General features: G+C 48.5%; 2 protein-coding genes across 4 annotated transcripts; one reads left to right on the top strand and one right to left on the bottom strand.

The window, feature by feature from the left end:
• The first annotated feature begins 1,061 nt into the window (after positions 1 to 1,061).
• Positions 1,062 to 7,885, top strand: LOC146270882 (uncharacterized). Of its 2 annotated transcripts, none has more exons than XM_084708495.1 (12): positions 1,062 to 1,348; positions 1,727 to 1,860; positions 4,226 to 4,341; positions 4,520 to 4,600; positions 4,799 to 4,830; positions 4,995 to 5,125; positions 5,244 to 5,322; positions 5,820 to 5,939; positions 6,160 to 6,249; positions 6,436 to 6,519; positions 6,683 to 6,890; positions 7,056 to 7,885. In XM_084708495.1, the coding sequence occupies exons 1-12, from the start codon at positions 1,227 to 1,229 to the stop codon at positions 7,242 to 7,244; spliced, it is 1,386 nt and encodes a 461-aa protein (XP_084564621.1). In that variant the 5' UTR covers positions 1,062 to 1,226; the 3' UTR covers positions 7,245 to 7,885. The 2 variants fall into 2 exon arrangements, with proteins under 2 accessions (XP_084564621.1, XP_084564620.1); XM_084708494.1 differs by having other exon boundaries at positions 1,063 to 1,348; positions 4,781 to 4,830.
• A 186-nt stretch (positions 7,886 to 8,071) lies between these two features.
• On the bottom strand, positions 8,072 to 17,775 carry LOC146270881 (ankyrin repeat domain-containing protein 13C-like). Of its 2 annotated transcripts, none has more exons than XM_084708492.1 (13): positions 17,024 to 17,775; positions 16,835 to 16,876; positions 16,102 to 16,206; positions 13,021 to 13,106; positions 12,726 to 12,771; positions 12,352 to 12,418; positions 11,677 to 11,821; positions 11,383 to 11,517; positions 11,080 to 11,241; positions 10,843 to 10,922; positions 9,778 to 9,876; positions 9,590 to 9,690; positions 8,072 to 9,473 (listed from the first exon to the last, which is right to left on the bottom strand). In XM_084708492.1, the coding sequence occupies exons 1-13, from the start codon at positions 17,373 to 17,375 to the stop codon at positions 9,343 to 9,345; spliced, it is 1,551 nt and encodes a 516-aa protein (XP_084564618.1). In that variant the 5' UTR covers positions 17,376 to 17,775; the 3' UTR covers positions 8,072 to 9,342. The 2 variants fall into 2 exon arrangements, with proteins under 2 accessions (XP_084564618.1, XP_084564619.1); XM_084708493.1 differs by having other exon boundaries at positions 11,383 to 11,514; positions 17,024 to 17,774.
• Positions 17,776 to 17,988: the final 213 nt, after the last annotated feature.

The raw sequence follows: 17,988 nt of genomic DNA, 5'->3' as shown, positions 1-17,988 counted from the left end.
GTTGTTTTGTGAAGAATGCTAGTACAAAAAAGGTAAGGTTTTGTAACCTAACACACACATCATTATCAGTCTGAGAATATAAAGCCTATTGTTGAAACACACACAAAAAAAGTTGGCTCTACACAGAATTCTTGCAAAGCTTAACATAAACCACTCTTGACCTAAGTTGGCACAGAATAGAAGATGATTAGAGCCTGGTATAATACAAACGTATAGCCAATTACAGCAGGGCAACCAAGTCCATTCCAAATGTGACTCCAATCTTAAGGCATTGATCCCACAAAGTGTAAAAATAATAGAAAAACTGTTTTAGTAATGTATTTATCTCGGCTGCCACTTGTATCTGAATATATAAGCATCTCTTTCTGCAGATCCCAAAATCTAATAACCAGCGGTTAGACTGGGCTGGGGCCTCGTATGAAGCGTTTTGCCTGTATGTAGAACGTTATTCCTCATCACAACCTGTTGTAAGAAATGGATGTTGAAGAAACGACCACTAGGTGGAACGCAGGAGCATTATGCAAAACCTGGCCAAGCGACATAAGCCTACAAGAAGATGAGCTACCCAAACGTAAATTGGCACAATTTTTAGAAAGGTATGCATAGAACATTAATTGTATAAGTACATTTAGGTTTAAATTCAATACAAATTAATTGTGATACAGTATAATTGTTTCCCCGGTTTCAATATGTACACACTTGTGTTTCCAACTAATGTTTTATTTTCTCATTTTGACCAATTCTGTTTCAACATCTTTATTTTCATGACCAAAAAAGTACCAAATCTCACTCCATAAATGCTGCACAGAGAAATGTGGCTTCATACAAACAAAATACAAATAAGCAAACACTTTGCAGTCTGCTTGCAGGACTATAAATGTAGACTTTGAAAATGCCCAAATAAACCTTATCCAAATTTGATTTACATTTGCATTTACTAACAACCGTTACACTTACAGAATTCAAATCAATAAACTAGTTTTGAGGGTTTAAGATATTTTACACAACATAATCCCCGCTTCACATACTGCGCATGCTCGTTGATTCTTGACGTAATGCTAGCCACACGCATTGCTAGCCAGCTAGGTTTTGTCAGTCCCGAGAGCTGTGCTTTTAGCAAGCTAGCCAACTAGCTATTGTTGGCAACCAACTGCGTCGAGTATCGAATATTCCGTCTATTATAGACATTTAGCCTTTTGTTTATTTTAACTTTTTTATTCGGTAGAATGAATTGCACAACCAACGTTGTTCAAGTGACCAATGTGTCGCCAAGCACAACATCCGAGCAGATGCGAATGCTGTTTGGATTTCTTGGAACCATTGAAGAACTCAAATTATTTCCACCAGAGTAAGTTATACTTCCAATTTATTAGTATTTGAAATGTCTGTGTTCTGTTTATGACGATATTTCCATGCATTTTTTACAAAGAGTTGGCAATTACATTTCCTACGATAGCCAGCTAGGTTGCTTACGAGTGTTGGATTGCAGGGCCAGAGCAAGGCCTGGCGTAGGCCAGGAGTTCAGTCTATTGTGTGCCAGCGCAGTGAATGGTGAACGCGCATCGTGTCGTGATCTTGCGGTCTAGATTAGTGGTGCTTTAACAGTTACGCCTCCGTGTCTTCTGCCATATAAATTGCTTCATTTGCCCCCGTTAAATAGCAAACCTTTGGCATTTGTGAAGCTAAACCTGAAAACCTGTCAATACAAATGTTTTTTCTTCTGCAGCGAATCCCCTCTACCGGTGACGTCGCGTGTCTGCTTCGTCAAGTTTCAGGAGACCGAGTCCGTAGGAGTGTCTCAGCATCTCACCAACACTGTCTTCGTGGACAGGGCGTTGATAGTTGTCCCTTTCGCGGAAGGTTCGTTCCCCATGTTTTCCATGTTTCAATGGTGATCAGTTTTATGCTGTATTCATGGGAGAGTGAAACCACACTGATCACATAAAATGTCTTGCTTGTGTTCTTGGGCAGTTTCCTTCAGACATAGCTACTTATCATTTTAAGGATTCCTAAATTTGTGATCAGTGTCACTCTCCTGATGCTTTAATCAAGAGAGGTGTTGGTAGCACCTCAACTTAGACTTTTGGTATGCTCTTGGTATACTGTGGTGCCATAAATCAAGTCTTTAGTCTCCACGCCTGCTCACTACAAAACCTTTTCAAGTATGGGTCGCACACCTGATGTGTGTGCTTTAACCTAACTGTGCCATGCATTGATTTTGACGCACTCAAAAAACGAGGCCCAACAGCCCTCCTGGTAATATCACAGTATACCAAAGTCTTCTTTAAGGACCGGGACCTGAACACGCCTTTACCATGGGCAGATACCCCTCATGAGGCAGAGGTGAACTTGATGGTGTAAAAGTTTAACCATTCTTTTTATTTTCTCCCCCATATCGGACTCTCCGTCATTAAATTTCTCTCTGTTATTTGTGTGTGTGATTTTTGTAGTGGAGAAGGCAAAAGCAGAGCCCCCCTTCCTTGATGGCTGAAAGTGGTCCTCTGCCTGTAGCCGCCAACAGGGGACTGTAGGCAATTACAAAAGGCCAGCCAGCATTCAAGTCCCCCCTCTCCCCCCTCTCTCTCTCTCTCTCTCTTTTGTGTGTCAACTCTTCTTTCTCGTTCTCTCGTTCTCTCCTCTAGGTGTTTTTTAGTCTTTGCTTTGCAATGCAAGTACATGAGCTCTGTTAGCGGCGTCATTTGTCAGGTCTCGTTGATCTAGTCTGATGACCAATTCAAGATGACACGGTCATATAGTGTAACGAGATTGGTCTCAGCCATGTGTTTAATCAGAACTGTGGAATGTCCAGTCTGTCTTGCGCAATGAATTGGATCCCAATGGTAAGAGAGAACCCATAGCCACATGCTGCTCAAGACACACTGGCATGTTTGATTTGCACACCAAGGCACTGGTTAAGGGCTGTATTTTGGGGAACAATTGTCACAGTGGACCACTTAAGAGACCTGGGGGAAAAACAAAACCGCATTTGGTCAACGACTACCCACTAGATCATAAATATACACTCAATTGCTCACAAGGTAGCCAACCAGTCTTGTGTTTCTGTGTTAACAAGTTGCTGTATCTTGTTACTTGTCTCACATGTCCACTCCACATAACATGGCATTGGTTCACTACTCTCTCTTTAACAGTGGTCTTTTTGTTGTTGTTGTTGTGTTTTACAGTTGTTTTTCCTGGCTCTGCCAGTCCTGTAAGCCAGGCCCTGCTGAAAATACCACCCATCCCTTTTGTCTCCTGCAGCTAAATTCTCTCTCCCGTGTGCCCTTTTCTAAATGTTGTTGTGTGTCTGTGTCCTCTCTTGAAAAAGGCAAACTTTGTGTCAGGGGAAAATCATCAAAAAAAATTGTGATTTTTTTTTTAAATTTTATTTTTACCAATGCATCCTAATTACAGTACGTTCTGCCACAGAAAGTAGACGTTCATGGGCTTTCAGTTGCCTGAGCCCATTGTTATATAAGGTGGAAACCAAAGTCATTAGTGATTACATTATTATTCCACACTGACTCCTGTCAAAAGGTGCAAGTTATCGGCATTGGTTGTAGACCAATTGCCATAACAGGTAAGCTACTTAGAAACAGTGTGCAGCTCTTAATGAAAACCTGTATCCATTTTTTACTGAGTGTTGTTTTCTCTCTGACAATTTACTTTCCGGTAAGTAGAAACTGTCAACCTGTACAGTATTGCTGCCAATTTTCTCTGAAACTCTTTTTGTTTTGTGTATCTCGATTTTCTCTGTGTGCTTTTAGTAGCGAAGCCGGCACCGTGAGTCGCTTGTTCTGTAAACATCTATATGAAAATTGAGAGCACACCCCACTGGAGAAGCCGCTGTGCTTGCTAACGTTTGGTTCATGACTTAAAAAACAAGTTCAGGTGATAACATCTTGGCAGTGTTTATTGGAGTAGTGTATACTGTGATATCTCCCCCCCCCCCCCTACGTAGTCATTCTACTGCAATGATTAAATGAGTAAAGGGGACTCTTCATAGATCTAGCAGCTTTTGAAGGTAACCATAGTAACACCACTGCAAATGTTTTGTATGAAGTTGTGAAAAGTCTGTTTTTTTGTGTTTTTTTGTTTGGCCTTGAGAAAGTCATTTTGTTTCTCTGTTTCTTTTTTTTTCTTTTGTCTTTCTTTTGAAAATGTCTCTCCTCAAGTTGGAGTGTAGCGACAGTTCAGTTCTCCTTCTAACACTTGTGTTTTCCCGTAGGCGTTATTCCAGATGAGGCTAAGGCTTTGTCACTGCTGGCTCCAGCTAATGCCGTAGCAGGGATTCTACCAGGAGGAGGTCTGCTTCCCACTCCAAACCCAATGGCCAATCCATCAGTAAGTCCACACCATCTGCTGCCTAGGCTGGAGCTATAGCCAGGCGATTTGCTATAGGGGATGGGGCTTGGAATAGTATATGAAGTTCCTAACCCATTGCAGATTTGAATGTTGCTTTCCAATACACCGCAACCCCAACTTAGCGACAGGCTCACCTGTGTGTTTTGGTGCATTGCAGATGGGAGGCAATCCTTTCGGTGGACCCAACATGGACCCCATGGCTGCGTTTGGATTTCCAGGAGGCAACATGAATCCCCAGGTGACCGACTGCTCGTTGAACTATCAAACTATTAACATCTTCGTTTCCATGAGTTTGCCACTGTATCAAATGAACCATGGTGTACACATTACAGTGTGTCACAACCAGGGATAATGGGCTGCTGTGCTTGTCAATAATATCACTGTTAGTTGTATAATGTCTTCTCAACATTAATGACAGTCTCTGGCCGCTGACCAGCTTTTGAAGTTCATGACGTCTGTGGACCCAAAGTAAGTTATAGATCCATTCAGGATGTACACATACACAATAATATTTTATACCCTGAAAACTTTTGAAATGAAATACAACCCAGTATAGAGTCAAGCGATGGTTGAAGTCAGCCAGCTGTTGGGCGGGGTCATCATCCTCTGACGTGTACTGTACCGTCCTCTAGACTGAATCACATGACTGCCGGGATGAACATGAATCAATGCATGAAGCCGGACCCCAACAAAGAGATCGAAGAGGCCATGAAGAGAGTCAGAGAAGCCCAGTCACTCATCTCTGCCGCCATCGAACCAGGAAGTAAGTAGCTCCAGCTCTGTTGACATTCAGGCTGTCGGGGGGGGGGGGGGGGGACCGGGATCACTCGTCTTCCGCAGTGTAGTTGGGATGTGCAGCTAATCTGACCCTAACCCTGCAGATAAAGAGAGCAAGAGGAAGCACTCAAGGTCCCGGTCCAGATCCAGACGAAGGAGATCCCGCTCTCGCTCCAGACACAGGTGAGCAGCCCAGTAGGGGTGGAAAATCTTTTGGTACCTCACAATTCGAATCGATTCTTGGGGGTCGCGATTCGATTAAAAACCGATTCACGATTTTTGTCAATTCACGATTTTTTCCGATTCACGATTTTTTATCAAATTTCGATTCAATATATGCCTACATTTGATTCCAGTTTGCTCTTTAGTGTTACTTGTTTCTATTTGACTGTGAAAGGTAGTTGTGGTGAAGAAAAAAAATCCCAATGCATCAAAACCATCAAGACATTTATTGTTTTGCTTGCAGTTTAGCAAAAAAAACCTCACTTTTTTTAGTGAAAAAAAATAATAATTGTGAATCGTCATGAAACGCTAGAAGACTGAATCGCGATTCAAATGCGAATCGATTTTCCCCTACGGCCTGGCCTCCTCTCCTGACCCGGGGCGGGGACTGGGTTTGGGATAGGGTTTAGGGACGGTCCCTGACGGTGTTGTGACTGACTGACCGTGTGTGTGATCAGGCGCTCCACCAGCAGGTCGAGGCGCCGCTCCCACTCTCGCAGCCGGAGGCGCTCCAAGAGCCCGCGCAGGAGGAGGTCCCACTCTAAAGAACGAGGCAGGAGGTCCCAAAGCAAGTCCAGGTCAGACAGCGGATCCTTTTTTCCTAAGACCCTTATGTACATTCTTACAGTACAGTATAAAGTCTTTATTGCCCGTGCGCTAGTTTACTAGAACTGGGTTAGATAACCTCATCCTCCGAACATTCATTGAGGGCACACGTGCCTTTTAATCTCTGTTCTGGATGCTTCCCTGGAGATGCCAAGTGCCTAACCCCCCCCCTCCCCCCTTTCTGACTGTCAGGGACCGAAAAAAGGAGGAGCGGGAGAAAAAGCGCTCGAGGACGCCGCCGAAAAGCTACAGCACCACCAGGAGGTCGCGGAGCCCGAACCGGTGAGTGCGGCTGGGGACGCTGGGCAGATGGGCGGCCGCAGATTAGCCGCGGCCTGGCTCTTTTTGTAAAGAGGGCCGGCAAGCTGTTCCTCAGCCTGGCCTCCGACAGTGTTGGCGGCTCAGACGCCCCCCCCCCCCCTCCCCAGGTCACAGCCTCACTGTGGGAATTGTGTTTGTGACTTCCAGGAGGCACAGGAGGAGTCGCAGTGCCAGCCGCTCACCCAAGAAGTCTCCCAAGAGGAAGGTCTCCAGGACTCCCTCACCTCGGAGGTTGGTCTCCTCCTTGTTTATCTGAAGGGTTTACAGGAGCGGATGTCAGGATCTCTGGAAATGTTACCCCCCCTTGCATACACGCAGTCCCATTTCATGCAAATTGAGAATAGAGATGCTAGCTCTGTGAAGCCACCACCCTCTGTCCCGTCTTCTGTCGCAGGCATAAGAAGGAGAAGAAGAGGGACAAGGAGAGGGAGAAGGAGCGCGAGCGCAGGAGCGAGAAGGACCGCGGCCGGGAGGAGAGGGAACTCTCCACCAGCAAGAAGAAGAAGAGCAAAGACAAGGAGAAGGAGCGAGAGAGGGAGAGAGAGAGGGAGCGGGAGAGAGAGCGGGAGAGGAAATCGGATGGCGAGAAGGGAGACGTAAAGGTCAGTGAAAATGACGCTGGATGTTCATCAAAGATGGATCCTTTTCATTGCAGCGTTTGAATTTCTCATGAACGCCGCTCGAGATCAGCTGTTGCCATGCTCCGTGGCAACAAAAGAAATCAGGAACCTGAAGTTAACCTGACGTTAACTTGTCTTTCTCCACAGGTTACAAGGGATTATGATGAAGAGGAGCAAGGCTACGACAGCGAGAAGGAGAGGGAGGAGAAGAAGGACTCGGATGATTCCGGCATGTCTCCTAACTCCGTAGAGGGCAACGGCACAGGTCCCCCAGCGAAGGAGGCCAAGGTCAACGGGGACGATCACCACGAGGAAGACATGGACGTCAGCGAATGAGCTGACCGCGCCGCGCCCCACCCCCCACACCCACCCCGAAACATGCTTTAACCTAACGCCATCCATTAATCTCAATCTCTCATCTGATAGAAAAACCGATCAAATTGGTGAATGTCTCCGCCTCCTATAGTTATGTCCCCGTCTGTGAATGTTGTGTACATGATTATTTTGACGTATTTGCTGAACAGATGTGAAAGGGTATATTCAGTAATTTTATATTAAAAGGTTACCTTTTTTTCTTTTCTTATGTGCAACCTTTTTATTTTTTAGCATAAGCTTATGTCTTGGTAATGCAATATGAATCTTTTATTATTTGTTGGTGTTTGACAGATTGCTGGTTAGAAGCAAATCCATTTCACTGCTAAATTGCAAGTTAATGGTCCTTTTTTCCGTTAGATGATATGGTGGTCAAAATGGCAGTTGGCTGTGGGGTTTTCCATGCATGTCTGGTCAGCTCAACAACTTCCCTGTCCTGCGCTGTACAGGCTCATGTCCACAGCCCGTCCAGAAAGTGGTTTGATTGTTCTGGCGCTTTCTAGCTTTTCTCTCACACAGTCACGATGTTCTGTAGATCTTAACCTTATTGTCAAGAATGATGTATTGTGTTACCATTTTTATACAATTAAAAACCATTTGAGTGATGTGTGTCTGTCCTCCTGGCACAGTGTTCCTGAGTACAGTGTTAGAGAGCCAGAGCTGAGCTTTCCAGCTGCTCAAATCATTATGATTGAAGGTGTCTGAAATTCAAAACTATATTAAACAGAATCAATGCTCGAATCTCAACGGGGGAAGCAAGGTGTTCCCCAGAAACGGAGCATGCGCTGAAACATGGTGCTGGTGCTTTATTTAAAGGGATGTCAAGGTTGGTGAAGCTGCATTACATTAGAGAAGACCAGCAAAGCCCAAGCCAGACATCTTGATGAGTCAAGTCATCACTTACTGCCGGACACTTTTAGAACATATCGCAAGGTTGGTTTCACAGTATCATTTCACAGTATATATCTAACAAAACAAACTTGTCTATAAGAAGAGTGTCATACTGAAGCTGTGAAGTGGGCTGAGCGGAACAGGAAATGTTAGTGTTTGGTCTTTAGAATCTATACAGAAGGTAAATATTATCAAGTAAGAAATATAGCTCGAGGATATATTTGTAATTAAACGGGACAACCATAGCATGCGTTCGATACATTAACGACTGTGCAGTATCAAACTAGAGGTGTTCCTGATACCCCACATCTGGGTTTGCACAGAAACACACTCACACCTGTAGACATACAAACTACCCTCAAACGAGTCGGACCGCACTCAAACAGAACAGATACATTCAAACAGTTACTATTCACAAAGGGTGACAGCCAGGAGGTAACATGAGCTAACCTGAAAACGCAGGTGTGTTCATCCTGCACCACAAAAAAGGCCTGGGGTATTGATCTTGTAAGAAGTTTTTAACACCATTATATCTCCCAAACTGGTTAAAAAAAACATTCTTGTGTTCTTGAAATCTATTGCCACACAGTGTTGCTCCTTTGACTAAATTGTACATTAGGTACATCCTTTACACATGAAAAAGTAAGCTCAGTTCAATATGGAATATGTTTATTTCTAACGCTATTTTCATTGTCATATATATAGTGTTTCAATTTACAGACGCTAAATGTCAGTGCACTTTCAAGAGTACAGTACTACAAGGTGTCGTGAAAAGGGGGGAGATATCTTGGAATACAAGATCCAGTGAAGCTTCCTCACTGCTCACAGGAGTGCTGCAGGAAGAGTAGTGGTCATGAAGGTGAAATCAAAGCTGTAATTTCAGTGACAAGTTTTTTTTGTTTTACTTTACCCCCCCCCCCCAAATTCTCATCCAGATCATGTCTCCCGTCTGATTCCCAAAGTCATGTTGCGCTACATCATGTGTTTGCATTGATTAGATAAAGATTTCTACAAAAACAAAGACTCAAACTAAAAGGACCATTCCCTTTTTGTCGGAACACACAGACATAAAACATGAGATAATAGAATTCCACTTCTTTCCTGTTCTTCGTCTTTAGTTGGTTATTTCCTTCAGCGTAGAAAGAGTTCATCTCTCTGTCGGTCCCCCAGGTCAGAGGTCAGGGAAGCGACTGGGGTCTTCCTTGTACTCAGCCGGGATGGAGAACAGGGACGCGTCAAACTCGTCGTAGCGGAACTCCTGGAAGGTGACGGTGGCCGTGATGGTGGGGAACACAGGGATGTCTGAAACACAGTGGCAGAAACACACACCGGGCAGTTGCTAAACGAGTTGAAGGAGCACATTCAGAAACACTTCCTGATGCAGCTCGCGTGGAGGGGGCTTGTGCCATCTCTCCTACCCAGTTTGACAGGGAACCCGGGAGGAAGTTTCATCTGGACAAACTCTCGCAGTTTGTTGAAGTGCTTGAATGGAGCGATCACCTCCAGCACATTCAGTAACCTGGTGGCAAAAAATAAATAAACGAAAAGGCAGTCAGAATCATTCCATTTTTCAACAGAGACATTGATCTATTCCAGTTGTACGTACGACTCGATGCCCAGAGGGAAGTCTTGGCTCATGGCCACGTTGGCTTTGAAGTTCTTCTTGCTCTCCTTGCACACCAACTCTCTCCCAAGATGGGGTGGTCTGTCGGGGGGGGGGTGGGCAGAGGTGGAGACACAGACACTTCTATTTAGGATTGGGCAGCAGCATCAGTGTTTCCCACGGATTAGAAAGCAATTTGTGGGGGTCGGTCGGCCCGTGTCTGTGCTGTGTGTGTGTGTGGGGGGGGGGGGGGTCCAAATTATTCTGTTGTTAATAATTTGTTGCACAATATTAATCAAAAATGATTCACACCTTCACATGAGTCCCCTTGCCCTGAGACCTGCTTTCTTACCTGCCTGTTTCTACATGTCTGTCCACCTCAGCTGTTGCTTCAGCTGGCTCTCTCACAGCAGCATGTTGGATGCTGTCCTCCTCTCCTACTCTTTCTTCAATGCCTAACAAATCTGTCTTTCTCTCCCTGACCATGTCTTCCTGCTTGAGCAGCACTGGTCGAAGCTTGAAAATGTTGTAAACAATTTATGCATATATGCAGGTAGCAATGCTAGTGCTAAATAACTGTTTAGCTGGTCGGCTCCATGACGCCGGGTAAGTAGGGCTTGTGAGACTGCTCACCAAAAAAACGATGGGGACATGTTCGTAGGTGCCTAGCAAAAAGTAGACTCAACTTTCTTAGACTTTTAGCTACGCTACTAATGCTGAAGGCTCGCTGTTATCGCCGTCTGTCTTACTAGGAAGGCGGACCTACGTCGTTGCTAACGTGTGCTGACGTTGTGACTGTGTATGTGCGTATGGGAGAGAGACGTGTGAGTGACAGAGAGACGGAGGGAGAGCAGGGAAAGGATATGCAGTGTTTTAAATAGCATTTTTTTTTACATGTACAACGAAACGCAATATGTGGCGGCCGGTGTTGATTCTGTGGCGCACCACCACAAATGAATCCATGCGTGGGAAACACTGAGCATGGATGTTGCAGTTTGAAGCTAGCCTCAAGTGTTTTGTGTAGAGAGTGTCGAGGGCGGCTGCCAGGGGCAGGGAGGCAGGCCTTACTTTCCGTGCTCTGCGGAGATGTATTCCTCCCAGGAGATGGTGTTGGGGGCCGGGGCAGTGAGGGACGGCCTCCTGGCAGGCTGAACACAAGACCACAAGATCAGGACCCTGTCACGGCTTCAACCTAGAACTCCTGCAGATGACCACAGACCTCCTTCCCATTCCCTCCCTCCCCCTCCAGCAGCCAGGGGGGCCAGGACCCCGGGGGGCCAGGGCCCAGGGGGGCCAGTGGCTCACCTCGTAGTTCTGCTCCACCAGGTTGCCCCCTTTGCTCAGGCTCTCCATGATGGCCTTGTTCCTCAGGATGTCCTCCTCGCTCAGGTGCTCGCGTCTCTTCCTGGACTCCAGCACCAGGCCGTTCACCGCGTACACGTCCGCCACAAAGTTCCCCACTCTCTCCTGGAAGGGGGGGGAGGGGGGCAGACACACGGCACCCAAACTGCTCCATCACAATCCAACCAATCACATTAGGGTTTTCTGAGGGTGGGTGGGGTGGGGGGAGGTGACCATGTCATGCATGTATGGTGGGGGGGGTCTGACCGTCTTGTCCTCTCTGAAGAGCCAGCCGATCTGGCTGCGGGAGAAGCTGATGGACTTGGTGGAGAGCGTGGCGGAGTACACGTCGCTGCTCATCAGGATGTCCACCTCCTCCTCTGTCTCCATCTCCGACTCCTGCTGGCACAGACCCCACAGGAACAGTCAGCGCTGTGTGTGTGTGTGTGTGTGTGTGTGTGTGTGTGCACTCGTGTGGGGGGAAGATCTCCTCTGGTTTGACCTCAGCAACAGCGCAGGGCCATCCCCTGGCGACTGCTGAACATACTACCCCGCCCTCACCTCGTGGTGGATGCGCTGGTACACCTTCTGCTCGTTGTCCAGGACCACGAAGGACTGGGCGGGCGGGGCGTCGCCCGTGAAGATGAAGCTCAGGTCCCCCCTCTGACACTTCATGTCGGTGAAGTCTATCAGGGTGGTGTCCAGTCTGGGGAAGGTCAACACACAGGGGAGGAACTCATGTGGACTTCCTTTAGTCTGTCACAAGGAACAGTTGGGCAGGAGGGGAAGGGGCTAGGAGAAGAGGGTAGGGAGGGAGTCTAGGACAGGAGGGTAGAGGAGGGGTGGGGAGGGGGGGGGGGGGGCTAGGAGAGGAGGCTAGGAGAGGAGGCTAGGAGGGGAGGCTAGGAAAGGAGGCTAGGAGGGGAGGAGGGGAGGCTAGGAGAGGAGTCTTAGAGGGGAGGAGGGGAGGCTAGGAGAGAAGGCTAGGAGGGGAGGCTAGGAGAGGAGGCTAGGAGGGGATGCTAGGAAAGGAGGCTAGGAAAGGAGGCTACGAGGGGAGGAGGCTAGGAGGGGAGGCTAGGAGGGGAGGCTAGGAGGGGAGGCCAGGAGGGGAGGAGGCTAGGAGGGGAGGTGAGGCTAGTCAAGGAGGGGAGAGAGCTCAGAAAGTCTCCAAGAGAGCCCAGTCGTGAGGCGTGACATGGCCAGGGTGGGTACAGACTGCTACCAGACGCCCACCTGATGTTGATCCCCTGCTTGTAGATCTTGCAGGCGTCCGACGGAAGGATCCGGGACAGCAGGGGCACTGAGCGTTACAGGAGAGAAGCTGCGTTAGGGTTCTGCCGTGTGGCTGTGGCGGATTAACAACACACATCAGACAACAGACCCTGATGGTCAAGTCTAAAGGAACCAGGCAGTGATCAGCCCGGAGAAGGTTTCGTTACAAATCCCTGGCCCCCGCGGGCAGCGAATCCACCAGGCAATTAGCACATCACAGGCATATAATGGGAACAGAGCAAACTATAATTAGCTGGAGAGAGGAGAACTTGGCGAGGCGTCCTCGACTCTAAACCCGTGTTTGTGATCACAGCCTCCTCTGGTGGACAGCTCACCCCAGCTCTGAAAGTCCCAGTGAAGCTCCAAGTAGAAGTCTCCGAGCTGCGAGGGGGAAAGAGAGACCAGTGAGCACGCGCCGCCCAGCCTGCTGTGCTCAACACGGAACGAGACGTTTTCTTTTTGCTGATGCCCTTGCCACGTCTGCCGTCACCATTTCCCATGGGAGGTAGAAAAACCATGTGGGGGGGGGGGGAGGGGTGTGGCCTGACGTGGCGGGGGGGTGGGGAGGGGACGGGGGGACGGGGGCTGTGACCCCAAATGTAGTGCGTGGTGGGGTGGAGTGACGCTCACCTCCCTCAGGGCCTTCAGCAGCTTGGGCCTCTTGTCCTCCACGCTCTCCCTGGACTGCTGCTTGAGCTTCCTCAGGATGGCTGTGACTGGAGGAAGGGGCGACAACGACACAGGCTTGGGGGTGAGGAGACCACGCCAGACCACGCCCCTAACAGACACGGCCCGGACGGGCCAACGCACGCGACCAGAGAGATACTCGAACGAGACGCACGCGCCGCAAAAGGCCAGTTAACACGCTGATCTAACGACTGTAGATCTGTCAATGGGCTACGTCCCAGATGACACTGGGAGATCGAGCTGCTGTTTAGGGAGGGAGGGAGGGAGGGAGGGAGGGAGGGAGGGAGGGAGGGAGGGAGGGAGGGAGGGAGGGAGGGAGGGAGGGAGGGAGGGAGGGAGGGAGGGAGGGAGGGAGGGGGGGGGGAGGGAGGGAGGGAGGGAGGGAGGGAGGGAGGGAGGGAGGGAGGGAGGGAGGGAGGGAGGGAGGGAGGGAGGGAGGGAGGGAGGGAGGGAGGGAGGGAGGGAGGGAGGGAGGGAGGGAGGGAAGGAGGGAAAGAGGGGGGAGGGAAAGAGGGGGAGGGAAAGAGGGGGGAGGGGGGGAGAAAGAGGGAGGGAAAGAGGGAGGGAAAGAGGGAAAGAAGGAGGGAAAGAAGGAGGGAAAGAGGGAGGGAAAGAGGGAGGGAAAGAGGGAGGGAAAGAGGGAGGGAAAGAGGGAGGGAGCTGGGGAGAAGAGAGATAGAGATGGAAAAAGAAAGAGGAAGAGAGGATGATTGATGAGGTGAGGGGGAACAGGAGAGCTGTGGAGCAGGGCTCCAGCCTGTGTGTGTGAGACAGGTTGTGAGGGGGAACAGGAGAGCTGTGGAGCAGGGCTCCAGCCTGTGTGTGTGAGACAGGTTGTGAGGGGGAACAGGAGAGCTGTGGAGCAGGGCTCCAGCCTGTGTGTGTGAGACAGGTTGTGAGGGGGAACAGGAGAGCTGTGGAGCAGGGCTCCAGCCTGTGTGTGTGAGACAGGTTGTGAGGGGGAACAGGAGAGCTGTGGAGCAGGGCTCCAGCCTGTGTGTGTGAGACAGGTTGTGAGGGGGAACAGGAGAGCTGTGGAGCAGGGCTCCAGCCTGTGTGTGTGTGTGAGACAGGTTGATATCAGCTTGCTGCAGCGCTGCGGCAGCCAGGAGATAAGGTGACCTGACAGACGGCTCTCCAGAGGGGGGCACACGCTACATCCCGGAACGGGGAACACGCGTGTGCGTGCAGGCATGCGTGTCTGTGTGTGACGTGAATGCTTAAAGCTGACGCTGCAGGTCTAACCAACCTCATGTCACGTGGGGAACCCAGTTTCTAACAATCTCGTCACGCTGAAATATTCAAATATCCCCTTAATGGCCCTGTACGACAGGAGAGATATTTCGCGGGGACTGAGCCCTAATGAAGAACAACTGAGGCAGTAAACCTGGCTGCTGTACTGTACAGTAGTAATCTTGACCGGGATCAGAAGCCCTGGAACGGGGATAGTGGTGTGAGAAAGTGCTGACAGGGTGCTCACTGCAGGGCCAGCACGGCACTGCATGTGCACATACGCTGAGCTGCTGGCGCAGTGTGGGACTGTGTGTCTGTGGGACTGTGTGTGTGTGGGACGGTGTGTGTGTGGGACTGTGTGTGTGTGGGACGGTGTGTGTGTGGGACTGTGTGTGTGTGGGACGGTGTGTGTGTGGGACTGTGTGTGTGTGTGGGACTGTGTGTGTGTGTGGGACTGTGTGTGTGTGGGGGACTGTGTGTGTGTGGGACTGTGTGTGTGTGGGACTGTGTGTGTGTGGGACTGTGTGTGTGTGGGACTGTGTGTGTGTGGGACTGTGTGTGTGTGGGACTGTGTGTGTGTGGGACTGTGTGTGTGTGGGACTGTGTGTGTGTGTTGGACTGTGTGTGTGTGGGACTGTGTGTGTTTGGGACTGTGTGTGTTTGCGTGTGGGAATGTGCGCGTGTGAGAGAGAAAGAGGAGGAAAGAGAGACGGAGAGAGAGAGGGATGGATAAATGATTTATCTCACACAAAGGACCAATTCACCCATTAACATGATAAAGAAGTACATAAAATCAAAACAAAGGACGACTTTCACCCCACGTCCTCTGGAGTTTAGATGTCTTTGTGTGTCTTTGCTCTCCACTGGGGACCTGGCCAACCCCCTCCCCCCTCTCCTTCCTCTCTGTGACAGGAGCTTCCCATGTCTGACCTCTGAGTTCCCAGCCAGCCAGCCAGCTAGCCAAACAGCAAGCCAGCCAGCCAGCCAGCCAGCCAAACAGCCAGCCAGCCAGCCAGCGTATGTTTATAGCAGGGCGGGAGTTGCATACTAGTCGACGGGGTCATCTGCCTAACTGTTGTATGCAGAGCACAAGCAAATTATGTCTCATCTCCCCCCCCCCTGTCAATGTTGGTCTAGATATTGTAGTCAACGTCAAATGGGAGGTTTAGATAGCTGAATGACAATGCCCGGCCCGGCCTATCCATGGGATTCATTAGCAGTCTGAGACGTGTTGTCAGAACGGGACACGCAGTCCGACACACTACACCCTACGACGAGAGCTCTGATGTCCAAAGCTGCTGTGAACAGTCAGCCCACCCCCGCCCCCACGCCCGCCCCCACGCCCGCCCCCACTAAGCCATGATCCAGGCCGTCTGGATCCTGGACGCTCACAGAGAAAATCCTCTCTCTCTCTCTCTGTCTCTCCCTCCGTCTCTCTCTCTCCTTCCAGCAGCACAGATCTAACCCCCCCCCACACCTCCCCCCACCAGAGAGCAATCACCGTCATCTGTGCAATCCCTAATAACACTGAAACACTGCACGGAGCCAGGTAAAGCCAAATGGGAAACAGTTTGAAATCGTATTGGTTATTATGAGTGCCAAAAAGCCTTGATTAAAATAACAACAGCGGAGCTTCTAACTACAGGAATAAAGGCTGCATGAAATATACAGGCCTAGCTTGGGCTGAACCCTGCTTTGGATCATCTTTCACATCATTGATTGGTGAAAAAGTCCTGCTTGCCACATCAGACAATCTGAAGCTACATTAGTGAAGTAGAACAGATTACTTACTCATCTGTCTGTCACCATAGCTTATGGCCTCTGCTAGGGGACTCCACCCCTGAGCATTCTTCACCTTCACAGGGGCATTATGGGCCAACAGCAGGAGGGCACACTCTGCATGGTAAAACAAACACACACAATGAACAGTCATAAACACAGGTTCCTATTTGGCCCAGGAGTCCAGTTATATCACCCTCAGTGAACATCTCTCTCTGCATGACTTTGTTGTTTTGTTTTTTTCCATTCACTTCTTAAGTTGACATTTGCATCAGAATAGACGGTTAATGAGTGTGTTGGAGACCTTCGTGTGACATGCTCAGGAGCCTCGTTCAGTCAGACTAATCAGCGAGATTAAGCCATCCCAAAGGACCCTCCCCGTCAGAAATACCACTGACATAAAGCAACTAGCAATGCTATAGAGGTCAGAAAGGACGCTCAGCCCTGTGGAAAGTCTGTGTGTGTGTGTGGTGGAGAGAGTCCTTTACACACAAAAGCTGCGTGTCAACACATTTTCAGAGGGGGAGAACATGCTGCTACTATGGATGAGCATGGGCCTTGAGCCTTAATATGCCAGACGGGACCATAGATGGGACCATAGGCCTCCCTCCACAATCTTAAACCAAACTTAAAGTCAATAGAAATGAAGCCATATTAAAGAAATATTGTCAGGTTCTACTGTTGAGAGAGACTATTTCAACACTCCCTTGTTTACGCTTTGGCTGGGTCTATATAAAAACTTTACCTTTGTGGCCCAACATCACTGCTAAGTGGAGTGGTGTGTTCCCTGTAAAGAGGAAAGTTTAGGACATCTTAATAAATTGTCAACAATGGTTGAAATGTGGACATCGTCACATACTGGATAGGCACTGCTTAACATAACCACACACTATTTTGCCTTTTACTTCCAGTCAAGATAGTCTTTAAAACTTACCATGTACATCTTTTTGGGAGATGTTCTGGGTCCGAATGAGTGAAGATAAGCGACGCACATCTCCTTTGAACACACATTCGTGAACTGGGAATTCGAACTCCCCATTTGTCAAAATGATGGGATTTTTGTTATCATCAACGATAGTTCCATGAGATGAATTCGCGTGTACGTTGTTTACATTGATATTTGATATCTGTTGCTGTGATTTGTTATGGTACTGTTGAAAACCCTTGTTTGATTTAAATGCATTACTGGTCCCGTTTGAAGATGCATCATAGGATTCCATTATATCGTCATTTTTATTCTGTTTGTTGTGGTCCTTCCGCAACGAACGAATCTTCTCCCCAGTCATGATTTAGCTAGCTAATAACACCAGGATTCTAATAACAAAACTGTATATTTGTCACGACTGCCTACTACAATATAGCTAGACCTAATGCAAAAAGCTAACATTAGCTAGCAACAAGCTAGTTTGTTACACTGGGAAGAATGAATGTGGGTGCGGTATTGTCAACAACAACAACGCCACGAAAAATACTCTAACACATACTGTTGTGACAACATTCGGTTACGAATGTTAACGTCTAGCTACCGGTTACATCGTTATACACATATTTCTTACAAGACGCTTCTTTTTCAAAATCTCCGTTGCCGTTGTTTTTCGCAGTAAAAATGGTTTGCTAACGTTTAGCTGCGCTAGCTTGACAGGACCGAACGAAAACCATTGACAGCCGCATCTTCCGCCTTTCCTCTCGCGTGATGAAGTGTATCGCGATATACCGATGTTAACCAACCTTTTTAGTCTGTATTTTTATTATCATAAATACATACAATGTTCGACATCAGATATCGGAAACTGTGTTCATGCATAGGAAATGCACTAAAATAGCTTTTTTGACGGTTCAATTTTTTGAGATTAATCAGGCAGTTTTAGAGACGCCTTTTAAGTGGTATTTGGGAAGGGT

This window comes from Hypomesus nipponensis, chromosome 10 (assembly GCF_054491055.1).
Source record: "Hypomesus nipponensis isolate SF chromosome 10, ASM5449105v1, whole genome shotgun sequence".
NCBI lineage: Eukaryota > Metazoa > Chordata > Actinopteri > Osmeriformes > Osmeridae > Hypomesus > Hypomesus nipponensis.
This window is presented reverse-complemented; position numbering and strand designations above follow the sequence as displayed.

Coding starts and splice junctions, on each gene's coding strand:
- LOC146270882 (XM_084708494.1), top strand. CDS start 1,227: ATGAATTGCACAACCAACGTTGTTCAAGTGACCAATGTGTCGCCAAGC. Junction 1,349..1,726: donor CTCAAATTATTTCCACCAGA/GTAAGTTATACT, acceptor TTTCTTCTGCAG/CGAATCCCCTCTACCGGTGA. Junction 5,323..5,819: donor CGCTCTCGCTCCAGACACAG/GTGAGCAGCCCA, acceptor GTGTGTGATCAG/GCGCTCCACCAGCAGGTCGA.
- LOC146270881 (XM_084708492.1), bottom strand. CDS start 17,375: ATGACTGGGGAGAAGATTCGTTCGTTGCGGAAGGACCACAACAAACAG. Junction 10,923..11,079: donor TGGTGGAGCAGAACTACGAG/GTGAGCCACTGG, acceptor TCTTGTGTTCAG/CCTGCCAGGAGGCCGTCCCT. Junction 9,474..9,589: donor CGGGTTCCCTGTCAAACTGG/GTAGGAGAGATG, acceptor ACTGTGTTTCAG/ACATCCCTGTGTTCCCCACC.